Source organism: Anolis carolinensis, chromosome 1 (assembly GCF_035594765.1).
Source record: "Anolis carolinensis isolate JA03-04 chromosome 1, rAnoCar3.1.pri, whole genome shotgun sequence".
NCBI lineage: Eukaryota > Metazoa > Chordata > Lepidosauria > Squamata > Dactyloidae > Anolis > Anolis carolinensis.
The window spans coordinates 198,854,338-198,873,341 of record NC_085841.1 but is presented as its reverse complement, the minus strand read 5'-3'; the positions used below and the strand labels follow the sequence as shown (position 1 = coordinate 198,873,341).

Here is a 19,004-nt window from a genome sequence, read left to right as displayed (position 1 = left end):
TGCTATGGCTGATTTCTCTGGTTGGGTTAATCTGCAGTGCCTTTTGTGTTCCTTGATTTGTGTTTGTGTGGTAAATTTGGTGGTTCCTATATATTCACAGGAATACATATGTATTCACAGGGGCCCCCTGGTGGCACAGTGTGTTAAAGCGCTGAGCTGCTGAACTTGCGGACCAAAAGGTCCCAGGTTCAAATCCCAGGAGCGGAATGAGCGCCCACTGTTAGCCCCAGCTCCTGCCACCCTAGCAGTTCGAAAACATGCAAATGTGAGTAGATGAATAGGTACCGCTCCGGCGGGAAGGTAACGGCGCTCCATGCAGTCATGCCAGCACATGACCTTGGAGATGTCTATGGACAACACCGGCTCTTCGGCTTAGAAATGGAGATGAGCACCAACCCCCAGAGTCGGTCACGACTGGACTTAACGTCAGGGGAAACTTTTACCTTTTTCTATGTATTCACAATTATATTCACACTTTTTCAAATTTACAATGAATGCTGAGGATTGATTATAGTTTGTAAAACTAGAACCAACGTTCTGGGGAGAAAGAAAGAGCAAGTTATGAATCATGTTGGGAATGTAAACATTAGAAGTAAAACATGTAAAAGCAACACAATAGGGAAATCATTACAAGAATTCTTTCTCCCACCCTGGATTTTACACAGATATATAAATCTCCCTTGTCTAGCTTCCAACATATCCTACAACCTCTGAGGATGCCTGCCATAGATGTGGATGTAACGTCAGGAGAGAAAGGTTCTGGAACATGGCCATACAGCCTGAAAGACTCACAGCAACCCAGTGATTCCGGCCATGAACACCTTCGACAATACATTGAAACCATTACCATTGCAGTCACCTTAACTTTAACTGCTGGTGCTACTTTAAGGTCCAGAGTGCGTCAAGTCATCTCATCAAAATGTCCTGGAGGAAGTCAGCACCGTGGTTGTGTTGGGAAAAAGAGAGAAAAGACTACATGACATTTGTTCCTTATTCCACTGCTATCATGCAGCACAGCATCTTCAACATTTTGAGGTCAAGGTCCTATTCTGCAACTCTGTCCTTTTGCAATACCCTAGATGCATAACTTCTACTAAATGATATGGTTCAGAAAATATGAACCTGCTTCTGCTTTCCATGTGTTGCAGACCCTACCAGCTTTTTAATCTTTGAATGCTGGCCTGGTGTGATATCATCATCCTGTCAAGGAAGACAGGAACAGATCCTTCTTGTTTGTTCTTGGTGCTCATCTCCATTTCTAAGATGAAGAGCAGGCGTTGTCTGTAGACGCCTCTAAGGTCATGTGGCCAGCATAACTGCATGGAATGCCATTACCTTCCCGCCTGAGTGGTACCTATTGATCTACTCACATATGCATGTTTTTGAACAGCTAGGTTGGCAGAAGCTGGGGCTAACAGCAGGCGCTCATTCCGCTCCCGGGATTTGAACCTGGGATCTTTTGGTCCGCAAGTTCAGCAGCTCAGCGCTTTAACACACTGTGCCACCAGGGGATAATAAGGAGGGATTAAGAAAAAAGCCTATTAAACATAAAATTACATTATGATTTTACAAATTAAGCATGTTTTCGAACTGCTAGGTTGGCAGAAGCTGGGGCTAACAGTGGGAGCTCACCCCATCCCACAGATTTGAAATGCCAACCTTCTGGTCAGCAAATTCTGCAGCTCAGTGTTTTAACCCACCAAGGCCTCTTATCCAGTCTCAATCTAAAACAGAGAATTTGAAGTTGTCTATTTGCAGTGAGCATCTAGAAAAGCCCACCAAAGAAGTGATTAGGTTACCCAGTCATAGTTTTAAACTTTTACTATGCTGAGTTGTTGGGACTATATATCCCTAAAGCACAAGATCCTGTCTCTGATTTTGGGAACTCAGAAGGATCAACACTGCTTAACGAACAGGTAATGTAGGCTATATTTCAGCAGAAGGGACTGGCTAAACCACCTGAGTATCCCTTGCCTTAAAAAAAATCCTATGAAATTAATGGGATCAACAGGTGAGTTGAAGGCAGTAATGCATACAGAAATGTGCTGAGTTGTGTTGTTTTTCTGTTTGAATCATAGTACGTATGGCTGTCTATACATGCAAATTCTCTCATACTAATTTTATGCAAATTGCTATCCCTTTTGAGGTGATGCATTTCCTCTCTTTTAGGTGGTGGTGCATAAGTGGCTCCCGTAATCTGCACTGTATATATTTTTTCTTAACCATTCTCCTTAGTATGATTTCAAATAGGCAATAGTGGGCCATATGTGACCCAGGGGTGAGGTGCAGCCCATCCCGCCATTCTTATTCCTCTTTCTCTACAAAAATATACCACTTTTGTGGCTATATTGCAAAGAAAAATACATTTATCCTCCTTCATATTGAGGTGTCAATAATAATAATAATAATGATGACAAAATTACGATCTGTCAACTGCAAAAGGCCACCTTACTGGGATCTGCACGCATCATCCGAAAATACATCACACAGTCCTAGACACTTAGGAAGTGTTCGGCTTGTGATTTTGTGATACGAAATCCAGCATATCTATCTTGTTTGCTATGTCATAATATAATAATAATAATAATAATAATAATAATAATAATAATAATAATACTTTATGTATATTCCATCCTTCTCACCATGGGGGCTCAGAGTAGATTACAGTATAAACAGATAATTAGGCAAACATTCAATGCCTTGTTACAATACAAAGAAACACACAAGCACAAACAAAGGCAAAGGCTTCTCCTTTCATTTCCGGCTTTGGAGGCGGTGGGAGAAGTACTTGTCTCCATTTCGAAGCTGAGGAGCCTGCGTTGTCACCGCCTGGTTGTGTGACCGGCACAACTGCTTGGATCATCTTATGCCTTTCCTGCCGAAGCGGTACCTATTTATCTACTCACATTTGCATGTTTTCGAACTGCTAGGTTGGCAGGAGCTAGAGCTTGACAGACGGGAGCGCATCCCATTTTGTGGAATTGAACTGCCAACCTTCAGGTCAGCAGTTCAGCAGCACAAGAGTTTAACCCATTGTATTACTGCAGTGCTGCGGCACTGTGTTGAAACAAGCTACTCACCTTTCCCCCGTTAATCATGAAAGACTTCTAAATGTCACTTATAATTTGACTTTTTTAAAAGGTGAAAAACCCTGTTGTCATTCGGAAATAAGTCATCCAGGAATATTCTCCCTGATTTAAAGTGTGTGTGTGTGTGTGTGTGTGTGTAATTTTTGTTACTGGCTTAGCAAACCTGGTGATATAGAGACCCTTATGAGACGTCCTAGAAAATATATGAAAGTTTTCTTAATGGCCAGCTTTTTCTCTAGAAATCTCATTTCCTCAACTGACAACTTTCTCTCTAGAAATCTCTAGATTCTCTAGCATTATATGTGGAAGTTGAACAAAGAGTCGCACTGGAGGAGCTAGAGATTCCTAGAGAGATTTTTGCCTCCCAAGTGAAGGCTCCTTCGCTCCCCATATTTCTAGCTTTGCAATAACATCAACTGAAAATTTGGAAATGCAGCTTAGGCATCCAAAGAAGGGGAGGCAAAAGTTAGCAAGAGAATGTGAACACAACAAACTGTTGTTGGCAATTCTAAGGGCTCTTCTAGGAGTGAGGGACTGATAAGTACCCAACTACCCAAATTTACTATTCGAAGGAACAATAACAGTGGCATCAGATGCTCATGTGGAAAAAGGAAACCAGTTGAACAGCTCAGGAATGCTATATCAAGGCAGAATTCAAACTGTGATATCGGAGTGTTAAATCAACCTACAATAGGAAATGACTGGAGGGATGAGTACGACAGGAAATGAGTGGGAAATTTGTAAACACAATAGTGCTTGAAATTGTTGAACAATAATGTTTTTCACTAGCGGTTCTTTTGAATTTATTCTCATTGGCCTGGGAAAGATTTCTGCACCACATGCTGTTAGCGAAAAGGTGTTTGACAGCAACAACATACAGTGCAGTACCATCCTCATATCCATGGGGCTAAGTTTCACATGGCTGCACAAAATTTCAGATAATAGCAAACACTATGAAGAACCTTTGGCCCAAGAATACTATATATTTCAGATGGAGGACTGCTGAATTGAAGGTTGGATTGCTGACCTGAAAGTTGCCGGTTCAAATCCAACCCAGGGAGAGTGCGGATGAGCTCCCTCTGTCAGCTCCAGCTCCATGCGGGGATATGAGAGAAGCCTTCCACAAGGATGTAAAACATCAAAAAACATCCGGACATCCCCTAGGCAGTGTCCTTGTGGACTACCAATGCTGTCACATCAGAAGTGACTTGCAGTTTCTCAAGTTTCTCCTGACACGAAAAAAATCTGGAGGACCTAGAAAGTTCCTAGGGGGAAAAAATATATTGTCCAACATGAATAAATGAAACTATGGTTACAAGCTCCAGGGATCATAGTCCACATTTCAAAAAAGGCATCCAGAGCCCAAACAAAATGGAACAAAAACCATGGTTAGCTCAAACTGAAGTTAAATAAAATTAACAAAATGCTATCATAGAACCCCAGAAATGTAGGATTGAAAGGGATCCTAAAAGTCACCTATTTCAACCCCTTGCAGGAGCAGGATATTCAAAATTTCCAGCCAAGGAGGGTTCATAGTGGCACTGGGCAACAGATCCACTATTTGGAAGTTCCTTACGAAAAGTACAAAGAAGTATTAGTCTACATTAATTAATGTAGTTTAACACCACTTTAACTTGATTCTATGGCAATGTTGTCTGCTCTTGAGACTCTAAGAAAAGATGACTTAATTTAAGTTCAGACCCTACCAAGAAGCCATGAGGTCATCTCTTTGACACCTGAGTCTGGAAGACTAATCACGGAGTTTCAAGGACTTCTCACGGTCTTTCTGACTGTTTAATTAATTTATCTTTTACTCCTTCTGCCCAGAGGCCCAACCTGATATTGGGGGTAAACTCCTCATCTGTTGAAGGCCAATTCTCTCTGATCTAAGGCCTACAATTCAGCCTGCGTTTCAGTCTGATCACGATCACACACAGACTCAGTGAAAAAAAATCATTCCCCTTGTCCTCTAAGGATTCCCCAGCATCCTGCTGCTGAGCCCCAACACTTGGGAATGCTGGGCAATAACCTGGGCCAAAACAAAGGAAAATTACTACAATATATGATATCTGCAACGAGAATGGTCTATGCCCAGAGATGGAAAGCACCAGCCACTCCAATGCAAGAAGAATGGCTGATGAAGATATGTGAATTGATGAAGCTGATCTTGCTGATTAAGGAGGAACTCTTGATTAATTTCAAGAAAGACTGGGATGTGTTTATAAAAATATATATAGCAAGGATGGGGATATATTTAAATAATTGGATTTATGAGTTAGAGGAAGCAGAATATAGTGTTATCTAACAGTAGTAGGAAAACAAGGAGTAAAAATCAACAGGTAGTGAATGTGAGGTTTGTAGAATAGTGCTAGTAGTCTTGTGCCTAATATGTGTTTATTTGTGTAGATATGTTTTAAGTTAAGCTGATTGGTTAGATTTGTTTGTACAGTAGAGTCTCACCTATCCAAGCTAAACGGGCCGTAAGAACCTTGGATAAGCGAATATCTTGGATAATAAGGAGGGATTAAGGAAAAGCCTATTAAACATCAAATTAGGTTATGATTTTACAAATTAAGCACCAAAACATCATGTTTTACAACAAATTTTACAGAAAAAGCAGTTCAATATGCAGTAATGTTATGTTGTAATTACTGTATTTATGAATTTAGCACCAAAATATCACGATATATTGAAAACATTGACTACAAAAATGGCTTGGATAATCCAGAATCTTGGATAAGCGAGGCTTGGATTAGTGAGACTCTACTGGATTACTCTTAGTTTTATATGTTTTAAAATGTGTGGAAAGGGGGTTATTTCTACATTCTTATTCTTTCTTGTCATGGTCATAGTTCAGTTCTTATCTGTTTTGATCAGACCTAATCTGGAATATTGTGTCCAGTTCTGGGCATCATAATTTAGGAAGGATAAGATATTTGAAAGCCAAGCCCTGTAAGGAGTAGCTTAGGGAGCTAAGTCTGTTTAATTTGCAAAAAAGAAGGATGAGAGGGGACATGATAGCCATGTTAAAATACCCTTTTTATCATGTCAGAAGCGAACATATTGCAAGTCGCTTCTGGTGTGAGAGAATTGGCTGCCTACAGAGACGTTGCCAAGGGGACGCCGAGATGTGTTACCATCCTACTGGGAGGCTTCTCTCATGTCCCTGCATAGGAAGCTAGAGCTGACAGATGAGAGCTCACTCTGTCTCGCGGATTTGAACCACCAACCTTTAGGTCAGCAGTTCAGTTGACACAAGGGTTTAACCCATTGCGGCTCCATTTAAATACCTGAAAGTATGTCACACTGAGGAGGGGAAAACTTGTTTTCTGCTACTCTGAAAATCAGGACATGGAACAATGGAGAAAAAATTCCACCTAAACATTAGGAAGAACTTCCTGACTGTAAGAGCTGTTCAGCAGATGAATATGTTGCCTTGGGGTGTTTGGTGGAGTCTCCTCTGGAGGTTTTTAAGCAGAGGCTGGATGGCCATCTGTCGAGGATGCTTGATTGTGCTTTTCCTGCATAGCAGGGGGTTGGACTGGATGGCTCTTGTGGTCTCTTCTCCAATACTAAGATTCCATAATTCTATTTTTGAATAAATATCAATGTAAAACTCTGTGGATTGGAGTTTTCCAAACTATGGGTTGCAACACATTGATGCAGACTTTTCCAAACGCTTCAAATCTCCTAACTTCCGGTTTTCTAATAAAACCGAATAACTATGTTGCGAAGCGCTGCATGTCTAAAAAGCGGAGGTTAGGAGATCTGGACACATACAAAAATGGTAATAATGAAATGTATGGAGACACAGCATGTCTCATGAAAACCTTTCATATTTTAAAATATATATGCTTTCTTGTTTATTTTGCAAAGACTCAGACAAAGACACCTACACACTGCAGCCAACACAGCAACATGTTGCGACACACTGCTCTGCGGTTCCTGTGTTGGCTGCCGTCTGTAGGTGTGCCGTGTAACGGGTGACAACAAAAATCTCTGAAATGTTTATTATTACCTGATAAATCATTTTTGTCTTAAAAAGTATAAATGAAAAGTTTTCACGAAATACGTCGGGTTCCCATACATTTTGATCTTACAATTGATGCATGGGTCCATATCTCTTGTAAGGATTTGTCAGCAAAAGTGGAATGTTTGGGAATTGTACCGTCGAAGGCTTTCACTGCCAGAATCACTGGATGTTCTCTAGTTTCCAAGCTGTGTGGCCGTGTTCTAGCAGCATTTTTCTTCTGACATTTCGCTCGCATCTGTGGCTGGCATCTTTAGAGGATCCTCTGAAGATTCCAGTCACAGAAGCAGGTGAAATGTCGGGAGAAAATGCTGGTAGAACACGGCCACACAGCCCGAAGATGCCACCCACAGATGCAGGCGAAACGTTGAGAGAAAATGGTGCTAGGACACAGCCATGCAGTCCAAAGATGCCAGCCACAGATGCAGATGAAACTGCAGGAGAAAATGCTGCTAAGATATGATCATGCAATCCAAAGATTTTGTGTGTGTGTGTGTGTGTGTGTGTGTCAGGAGCTACTTGAGAAACTGCAAGTCGCTCTGGTATGTGAGAATTGGCCGTCTGCAAGGACGTTGCCCAGGGGACGCCCGGATGTTTTGATGTTTTTTCCATCCTTGTGGGAGGCTTCTCTCATGTCCCCTCATGGAGCTGGAACTGATAGAGGGAGCTTATTTGCGCTCTCCCCGGGTTGGATTCGAACCTGGCAGCCTTCAGGTCAGCAACCCAACCTTCAAGTTACAAGACTTTAACCCACTATGCCACCGGGGGCTCCAAAAAATCCAAAGATGCCAGCCACAGATGCAGGTGAAATGTCAGGAGAAAATGGTGCTAGGACTTGGCCATGCAGTCCAAAGATGTAAGCCACAGATACAGGTGAAAAGCCGGGAGAAAATGCTGCTAGGACATGACCATACAGTCGAAGATGCCAGCCACAGATGCAGGCGAAACTGCAAGAGAAAATGCTGCTAGGACATGACCATACATCCCAAAGATGCCAGACAGATGCAGGTGAAACCTCAGGAGAAAATGGTGCTAGAACACGGCCACACAGCCTGAAGAGGCCAGCTACAGATGCAGGCGAAATGTCAGAAGACAATGCTGCTAGAACACAACCATACATCCCAAAGATGCCAGACAGATGCAGGTGAAACGTCAGGAGAAAATGCTGCTAGGACAAGGCCATAGTCGAAGATGCCAGCCACAGATGCAGGTGAAACATTAGGAGAAAATGCTGTGGGCACACAGCTCAGAAACCACTGCTGCTGCTGCTCAATCGCATAGTCATTTCCGACTCTTTGTGACCTCATGGGCCAGTCCATGCCAGAAGCTTCCTGTCGGCCGTCGCTGCCCCCAGTTCCTTCAAGGTCTAGCCAGTCACTTCAAGGATACCGTCCATCCATCTGGCCCTTCGTCGGCCTCTCTTCCTTTTTCCTTCCATTTTCCCCAGCATCGTGATCTTTTCCAAGCTTTCCTATCTCCTCATAATGTGGCCAAAATACTTCAGCTTTGCCTCTAATATCCTTCCCTCCAGTGAGCAGCCAGGCATTATTTCCTGGAGGATGGACTGGTTGGATCTTCTTGTGGTCCAAGGCACTCTCAGGATTTTCCTCCAGCACCAGAGTTCAAAAGCATCTATCTTCCTTCGCTCAGCTCTCGCATCCATAGGTTACTATGGGGAACACCATTGCTTTGACTATGCGGACCTTCGTTGCCAGTGTGATGTCTCTGCTCTTCACTATTTTGTCAAGGTTAGCCATTGCTCTCCTCCCAAGAAGTAAACGTCTTCTGATTTCCTGGCTGCAGTGATCTTCGTCTCTAGAAATATAAAGTCTGTCACTGCCTCCACGTTTTCTCCTTCTATTTGCCAGTTATCAATACGTGTAGTTGCCATGATCTTGGTTTTCTTGATGTTTAACTGCAACCCAGAAACCACACAACACCGCAATGTTTGTAAAGCTCTGTTGTGGAGGGACCCTTGGGATGCTCCTTGGCCCTGGAGGGCTGCTTGAGATCCGGTTTGGCTGGAGAAAGAAGGCAGGCAGGAGGAAAAGGGAGGCAGAGCTTGTGGCATCATCTTTGGGGTGTTGTTTGGAAGGGCCACGATGGATGGAGAGGGGGAGGAGACTCCGGCCAGCCGGGCCAGCCTTATAAAAGGCCCCCCCAAGGCCTGCCCGGGCTCCAGCCTCCCCAGAAGCCTGCCTGGGCTTGCAGCCTCTCTCTCTCTCTGTGTGTGTTTTGCACTGCTTCTCCCGCAGCCGGGAGGGGCTATGCAGATCAGCGCGGCGCTGATAGGCGACACAGGCATCTCCTCCACCTTCTCGGCCAGCCCAGCCTGGGGATAAAAAGAGGAGGACGGTCCCGAGGAAGGCACGCAAGGGAAGGGGTCAGCCTCGGCTTCCAGGAGAAGAGGCCCGAGGAAAGCAGTGGGCGCCTTCTGGGGCTTTTCCCCCCCGCAGCAAGAGCGGCGCCTCGGCCCCTTTGGGCGCATAAGGCCATCGCTTTCCGACTTCAGCTACAGTGCTAGCTAAGTTTGGAAAGACCAACAGAGGAAAGGACGCGGCTCGCTCTTCTGGGCGCTTGCTTTGCAGTGTTGTCGCTCCTGTTACCACTTTTTTCTCCATCTCTCCGCTGATCACCAACCATGGCTCGGGAAGCCACACAGCAGCAAAGAAGCGGCCAAGGATGCTGCGGTGAGTCGCTTTGGGTTGCTAAAGGGCGCATCCACACTGTGGAATGGACGCGGTTCGATCCCACTTCAATTGCCATGGCTTAAAGCAGGGGTCCTCAAACTTTTTAAGCAGGGGGCCGGTCCACAATCCTTCAGACTGTTGAGGGGCCAAATTATCATTTGAAAAAGAAATACGAACAAATCCCTATGCACACTGCACATGTCTTATTTGTAATGCAAAACAACAACAACAATGAAAGAACAATAAAATATTTTAAAATGAAAACAATTTTAACCAACATAAACCTGTCAGGACAATGAGATAGTCAAGTTAATTAGGATTGTTGTTGTTGTTCATAGAATCATAGAATAGTAGAGTTGGAAGAGACCACATGGGCCATCTAGTCCAACCCCCTGCTAAGAAGCAGGAAATCGCATTCAAAGCACCCCCGACAGATGGCCATCCAGCCTCTGCTTAAAAGCCTCCAAGGCTGTTGTTGTTGTTGTGTGCCTTCAAGTCAAGTGGGCGAGCCTAAGTCTAAAATTATTTATTTATTCATTTACTACATTTATTTACTACATTTATATCTCACCCTTCTCACCCTGAAGGGAACTCAGAGCAGCTGTATGTACATACAAAATATTATATTATTAGCATAGCACAATATTAGCATTATATATTACTATATTGAACTATACCACTATACTGTAATATTATATGTAATATATAACATGTAATTAATATTATTATATGGTATTATTATTAGTATTACATTGTATAACATCATAATATTACCATTATCATATGTATATTTAATATATTATATTATTAAAACTGATATAACAACAACAAAACAACTGCAAAACAACAACAACAATGAAAGAACAATAAAATATTTTAAAATGAAAACAATTTTAACCAACATAAACCTGTCAGGACAATGAGATAGTCAAGTTAATTAGGATTGTTGTTGTTGTTGTTGTGTGCCTTCAAGTCAAGTGGGCGAGCCTAAGTCTAAAATTATTTATTTATTCATTTACTACATTTATTTACTACATTTATATCTCACCCTTCTCACCCTGAAGGGAACTCAGAGCAGCTGTATGTACATACAAAATATTATATTATTAGCATAGCACAATATTAGCATTATATATTACTATATTGAACTATACCACTATACTGTAATATTATATGTAATATATAACATGTAATTAATATTATTATATGGTATTATTATTAGTATTACATTGTATAACATGATAATATTACCATTATCATATGTATATTTAATATATTATATTATTAAAACTGATATAAAAATATATTATAAATGAAGGCGGGGGCCAGGTAAATGACCTTGGAGGGCCGCATCCGGCCCCCAGGCCTTAGTTTGGGGACCCCTGGCTTAAAGCTATGGGGATCCCTGGGTTTGCAGTTTGTCCATGTCCTAGATCTCAAGATCTCAGCATGCTATAGCATTGAGCCATGGCAGCTAAAGTGGTGTCAAACTCCCTTGGACCTCATCACACTAGAGCTTGGATCCACTTTAAATCCACTTTAAATCCACTTCAGGGAGGGGGCTTTATACAGCTAGACAGGCCCTGAGCCTCACCAAACTACAAACCCCAGAATTCTGCAGGAGGTAGAAACCGGATTTAATTATTATTACAGTAGAGTCTCACTTATCCAACATAAACGGGCCGGCAGAGTGTTGGATAAGCGAATATGTTGGATAATAAGGAGAGATTAAGAAAAAGCCTATTAAACATCAAAATAAGTTATGATTTTACAAATTAAGCACCAAAACATCATGTTATACAACAAATTTGACAGAAAAAGTAGTTCAATATACAGCAATGCTATGTAGTAATTACTGTATTTATGAATTTATTTATTTATTTATTTATTTATTTCCAATATTTCTACCCCGCCCTTCTCCCCGAGGGGACTCAGGGCGGCTTACACAAACTGGTAGGATCACTACCAGTACATCATAATACAATAAAATAAGGATAAAACAGTTAAAATAATTAAATAACATAGTAAAATACAATATATAAAAATTTAACACAATTTTTTTAACACAAAATTTAGCACCAAAATATCATGATGTTTTGAAAACATTGACTACAAAAATACGTTGGATAATCCAGAATGTTGGATAAGCGAGTGTTGGATAAGTGAGACTCTACTGTATTTATTATTATTATTTCCATCATTTCTATGCTACCCTTCTCACCCGAAGGGACTCAGAGCGGCTCACAATCTGGCAAATTCAATGCCGGTATACAGTACAAAAATAAAACATAACAATTAAAACAATCAATTTAAAATAATCCAATACATACATTTAAAACAGTACAATAAAAATACTTAATCCATTCGTCCACATAAACCTTTAAAGTGGATTCATGTTTTTATATACAGTAGAGTCTCACTTATCCAAGCCTCTGGATTATCCAAGCCATTTTTGTAGTCAATGTTTTCATTATATCATGATATTTTGGTGCTAAATTTGTAAGTACAGTAATTACTACATAACATTACTGTGTATTGAACTACTTTTTCTGTCAAATTTGTTGTCTAACATGATGTTTTGGTGCTTAATTTTTAAAATCATAACCTAATTTGATGTTTAATAGGCTTCTCCTTAATCTCTCCTTATTATCCAAGATATTCGCTTATCCAAGCTTCTGCGGGCCCGTTTAGCTTGGATAAGTAAGACTCTACTGTATTTGATGTACAGTAGAGTTTCACTTAACCAACATTCGCTTATCCAACGTTCTGGATTATCCAGCGCATTTTTGTAGTCAATGTTTTCAATACATCGTGATATTTTGGTGCTAAATTCGTAAATACAGTAATTACTACATAGCCTTACTGCGTATTGAACTACTTTTTCTGTCTAATTTGTTTTAAAACATGATGTTTTGGTGCTTAATTTGTAAAATCATAATTAATTTTATGTTTAATAGGCTTTTCCTTAATTCCTCCTTATTATCCAACATATTTGCTTATCCAATGTTCTGCTGGCCCGTTTATGTTGGATAAGTGAGATGCTACTGTACTATATTTACAAATTTAGCACCAAAACATCACAATGTATTGAAAACATTGACTACAAAACATTGACTACTAAAAATTGACTACAAATAAAGATAGAATTGCATAAAGTGAACTTGCAGTAACAACATTGTCGGAAGTTAAATCCGTAAAAAAATTCAGCCTTTGCTGCTTAGAGAAACAGCTGTGGATCTGGGTGGGAAGCAGATTGTGTTGGATAATCCAGAACGTTAGAAAGCAAAGGTTGGATAAGTGAGACTCTACTGTATTATTATTATTGACACAAAGACAGAGTATGACACAGCAAACGAGATATATATGCTGGATTTCGTATCACAAAATCACAAGTCAAACGCTTCCCAAGTGTTTAGGAAAAGTTGTTGTTATTACTATTATTATTATTCATGCTCTAGTGTGATGAGGCACTTTAACAGTATGGAACAACATTTGAAAACAAAATCTGTTCCTGGTTTGAAAGTGTTATTTCTTCTTTAATTGTGCAGTATTTACTTTGAAAGTAGTTGCTATATTCCAGAAACTTTATTTTTGTAGCTGATGCAAACTAGATTGCATTGGTTGAGACTCTTGTAAGAGATTCATTGGAAAACTAGAGCAAAATGTGTGGCAGAATGTGCCACAACAGTTTGTGCAGTTTAATACACTTTGACCATGTTTTTATAATAGAAGCAATTAGGAAATGATGTTTATAATCAAGGAATAAAAATCGGGGTGCAACATTGGGCAGGTGGGAGAAGCTCATGTGCCAACCACAGTGTCTTCCCCTTCCTTCTCCTGAGATTTGGCTTCCCAAGTGAAGCCAGGTTGGCTCAACTCTGCTTGACATTGAGGGAGAAACAGATCAATGGACTAGCTCCCTCTTTGATTCAATATTTCAGTGTAATACTAATGATATTAATGAATATTATTATTAATGATATTAATAATGATGATATTGGGTCCGCGGTGGCGCAGCGGGTTAAACTGCTGAGCTGCTGAACTTTCTGACCGAAAGGTTGGCAGTTCCCAAAATCAGAGACAGGATCTTGTGCCTTAGGGATATATAGTCCCTACAACTCAGCATAGTAAAAGTTTAAAACTATGACTGGGTAACCTAATCACTTCTTTGGTGTGCTCACCGCAAAAAGACATCTTCAATTTCCCTATTTTAGATTGAGACTGAGACTGGATAAGGGGCCATGGTGAATTAAAATGCTGAGCTGCAGAACTTGCTGACCAGAAGGTTGACATTTCAAATCTGTGGACGGGGTGAGGTCCTGCTTTTAGCCCCAGCTTCTGCCAACCTAGCAGTTCAAAAACATGCAAATGTGATTAGATAAATAGGTACCGCTCAAGTGGGAAGGTGACAGCATTTCATGCAGTCATGCTGGCCATATGACCTAGGAGGTGTCTATGGCCAACGCCGGGCTGTTTGGCTTAGAAATGGGGATGAGCACCATTTTAGTGCGATGGAATCATGGGAGGTTTCGTTTGACAGGGTCTTATAGAGATGCCTTGGCAAACTACAACTCCATAGCATTGAAAAATGGAAATTAAAGAGGCCTTGAACGGCATTCTTTCTACAGTGTAGAGACGTACCCTGAGTTGACCATCCTTTCAGAGTCTTCCTGTGTTCAAATGTAATTTTCAGTCTTTTGTATCTTAAAGTAGATTGTTTAGAGCAGTGATTCCCAAACTGTGGTCATCTCACTGTTTTGGACTTCAACTCCCAGGCCCCTTCTACACAGCTGAATAAAATCTCACGTTTTCGGCTTTGAATTGGAATATATGGCAGTGTGGACTCAGATAACCCAGTTCAAAGCAGATATTGTGGAATTTTCTGCCTTGATATGGCTGTATGGAAGGACCCCCAGAAAGTCTATTCAGCTTCTCCAACTGCCTGGAGCTGAAGTTCGAAATATCTGGAAGACCAAAGTTTGGAAAACATTGGCTTAAAGTGTTTGTATAAATAATACATTTTTGTAAGCACTTTGATTGTTGCTATATATCTGAAACACGTGGGACCATACATCTCTGGGATTTTGGATTTTTCCATATTTTTCAATGTTTGTATATGCACAATGAACCAACATAGTGTATTTGTTTGAACATTGGACTCTGGAGACCATTCACTGATGGAAACCCTCTGGGTGTCCTTGGGTGAGTCACATACTCTCAGCCTCAGATGAAGGCGAGAGCAAAACTTGTGAACAACTCTTGCTAAGAAAAAAACATTGCTAGGATTGCTGTAGATAGAAATTGACTGGAAAACCCACCACAACTACCATGATTCTGTAGCCTAACAAGATATCTTGGAGCACAAAATCCATTGATGTTCATGCCCCTAGTGTGAAGATAATTTTATACTCAATATATTACATTAGTTGTGTCCAACTTTGATCCTCCAGGTATTTGGGTCTCCCAATTCCTAGAAACCCTAGCCAGCTTATCCAATGGCCAGGATTTCTGGAAGCTGAAGTCCAAAATACCTGGAGGACCAAAGGTTGGACACTGTTGTATGAAACACAGTTTGTGTACATCGAACTACCAAAAAGCAAAGGGATTGCTGTCCCGGCCACCAGTGTGGACTGTTGAATTTGGGAGCTTTGGGGATAAGAGGTGCCCTATCTGTAGTAAAGAGGGAATTCTTATGCATGCGCAGAGTGCCTTGCTTTGGCTGAGTATCCTTGGCCATCTTCTCCTTCTACCCGAAAAGTGAGAAAGCATTCAAAGTGCAGCGGCACCCTAGAGTGTCATCTTGTGTTGAAAGTATAGGTTTTTGAGGAACGTATGTGTTTTATAGGAGTCCCTGGTAGGGCAGTGGGTTAATCCGTGAGCTGCTGAACTTGCCGACCGAAAGGTGGACGGTTTGAATCCAGGGAGCGGGGTGAGCTCCCTCTGTTAGCCCCAGCCTCTGTCAACCTAGCAGTTCAAAAACATGCAAATGTGAGTAGATCAATAGGTACTGCTCAAGTGGGAAGGTAACAGCGTTTCATGCAGTCATGCCGGCCGTATGCCGGCCGTGTCTATGGCCAACGCCAGCTCTTCGGCTTAGAAATTGAGATGAGCACCAACCCTCAGAGGCGACACAACTAAACTTAATGTCAGGGAAAACCTTTACCTTTACCTATGTGTTCTGTAATGGTGAGGTAGGTAGCTGTGTGATCTGTATGCGGACTACATTCCTACTATAGGAAAAGGCAGGTGCACACTTCCAGACACACAAAGGGTATGCTGGACAGGACAACAGGTCGGAGGGTAGGTTAAAAGTCTGCAAACTGACACAGTAATCATTACATCATCTTGTTACTCTTAGAAGAGTCCTGCAAGTTCAAAACTATGCAGTGTAACTTCAAGTATTTTTCATTCAGTGGCATTTTTGGAAAAGGACGGACAAATCAATGAGAGAGAACTTGGGTGAATTAGTAGTTTATGTCCTTAAAACTACTATTGACATTTTGTTTTCTCCATGAAATGGCATGTAGGATAAAGCTCTGCTGTTTCCTGTTATCAGTCCTAACACAGTTGTGTATGGTCTGGACGGCTGTATCTCCATGTAGTATATGTAGGATATCTGAGGCTCTTCCACACAGCTGAAAAAAATCCCACATTATCTGCTTTGAACTGGGATATATGGTAGTGTGGACTCTATCTCAGTTCAAAGTAGATATCATGGAATTTTCTGCCTTGATATTCTGGGTTATATGTATATGTGGAAGGGCCCTGTGGCAGAGACATTTTTGGGGTTAGATATGAGATTGAAGCTTTAGGTAGCAGGGTTTGTGGCATGAAATTATTTGGAAAAACTCTTTCAAACTCCTTAATCTGTCCATTTTCACATGTGTTGGGCTATATCCCCCTATTTCATAGTTGTGCTGGATGTGGATGATGTAGCTTGTAGTTTGGTCCAGTTGAAGGGAAATGGCACCAAGTTGGGGAAGGCTGCAGTTTTTAGTAGAAGTCATTGTTGAAACATGCAGGGATATATATATATATATATATATATATATATATATATATATTCCAAATCAAAATATTATTTTAAAAGCTTGTGTCAATAGACACAGTTGCAATGCTGTTCTAAAACCAAATAAATGCATACAGGCAGCCCCCAAGTTACTAACAAGATAGGTTCTGTAGGTTTGTTCTTAAGTTGAATATATTTGTAAGTTGGAAAAGGTACATTTTAAAGTATAACTCCAGCCCAACATGTATATACTATATTAGCTTTGGATAGCACTGGGAGCCCCCAGCGGTGTAGTGGGTTAAACCGCTGAGCTGCTGAACGTGCTGACCCAAAGGATGGTGGTTTGAATCGGGGGAGCAAGGTGTGCTTCTGCTCTTAGCCCCAGCTTCTGCCAACCTAGTAGTTGGAAAACATGCAAATGTGCTCCGGCGCTCCATGCAGTCATGCCAGCCACATGACCTTGGAGACGTCTATGGACAACACCAGCTCTTCAGCTTAGAAATGGAGATGAGCACCAACCCCCAGAGTTGGACACGACTAGACTTAATGTTAGTGGAAAACCTTTACTTTTACCTAGCATAGGGAAGGGTAAACAACACCCATGGGTCCCTGTTCAGAAGATTTCCACCTATTTTCTGTCCTTGTGATAATTGGATTTTGAAAAATTTCCCTTGTGTAAACCAGGATTGGTGATAAAATTTCAGTGGAGACAGCTTTTCCCCTTGAGTAAATTTCCCTTCTTAGGAGTAGATTTCTCTCACTTCCTGTTGTCTCACCCCCATTCATAACTATGGGTTGTTTGTAAGTCGGATGTTTGAATCTTGGGGACTGCCTGTATTAGCTTTCATATTTATTATTTTGTAGTATCATATAAAGCAACGTCAATCATACAAGCTTGGCCAGTGTGCTGGTGCACAAAGAAAAGAGTTCAGTAATAACCTGCAAAATATACTTGAGTTACATCTGTTCTTTCATACTTCTTTCTTAGGATCCTGTGTCAGTTACTTCACGTCTGCAAAATTCCTCCTGTACCTTGGACATGCCCTGTCCACTTGGGTAAGTAGTTTATATCTACATCTGAATTGGTTTTTGTTGTGATGAGTTGCATATAATCGTATTTTTATTGCATGATTCATCAAGATATTTAAGAACAGAGCCATGAATTAAGATATCTTGTCTCTCTGTTGTAGCTGAATGTTTATGAGACAAACTGGTGACTAATGCACTGTAGTTTTTAGTCCAAGCTTTAAAGGAGCTATCAAAGATGCTTAACTTTTTGGATAAATGAGCACACTTTACATTTTGGATTAAAGCCTGGAGCATTTTCACCATCCTATTAGCTCCCGCCCTGGTCACAATCATGATCCTTGTAAACTGTGAAGCAATATATTTACTAAATCATATCCTGGCCTATTCTGGTGGTGATGATGATGATGATGATGATGATGGGCCCGGCATAGCACAGTGGGCTAAACCTCTGTGCTGCAGAAAAATCCTGTAAGCCGCTCTGAGTTCCCTTTGGGATGAGAAGGGTCGAGTATAAATACTTTATTAAATAGTAAATAATGATGGTAATGATAATAATAATTTTATTTGTTACCCCCCTTTTCTAATGTCTTGAGGCAGGTTACAGCATAGTTAAATTACAAAGGGCCATAAAATACATATAATAAAAACATAGAACAAAGATTAAAACACCAATACTAAAAAAAGGTAAATATTCCTTTAGCAAAACATGCAGGTTCTAGTGGTACCACACTGTGCCTGGGATTTATAATGCTGTTTTATTTACATTTTGCAAATGTGAAAGTATATAGCTTTGGCAGTCTTACTTCCATTCAATACCATAATAAAGCGTAATCCCTAAAGTTACTTATAGAACATTCTTGGAGTCTTTGATCGTCTTGGCAACTCTACATATTAGTAGAATCAGGATTAAAATGCCTGAAGTTTTGATCGCTTAGCATGCCGACTTATACTTTGAGCCCCAAGTAAAGCATTCTATATTTTAAATATTTTATATTGTTTTATGTGGTTTTAATTATTTTAGATTTTATTGGAAATATTTTAAAATTTATTGTTATTGGGAGCTATCTTGAGTCCCACTCTAGAAGAAATGACACATACAAATGCAATAAATAAATGAATAAAGTTTATATTCTGGACAGTAAAGAATCGGGGCCAAC

The 19,004-nt window shown here is 40.8% G+C and overlaps 1 protein-coding gene across 1 annotated transcript in view; it reads left to right on the top strand.

The window, feature by feature from the left end:
• The first annotated feature begins 9,362 nt into the window (after positions 1 to 9,362).
• Positions 9,363 to 19,004, top strand: part of slc40a1 (solute carrier family 40 member 1) — a 35,285-nt gene continuing 25,643 nt past the window's right edge. Inside the window, exons 1-2 of the mRNA XM_008122175.3 lie at positions 9,363 to 9,809; positions 17,807 to 17,874. Of these exons, the coding sequence (XP_008120382.2) occupies positions 9,761 to 9,809; positions 17,807 to 17,874 (117 nt within the window). The 5' untranslated portion in view covers positions 9,363 to 9,760. The remainder of the gene's footprint in view (positions 9,810 to 17,806; positions 17,875 to 19,004) is intronic.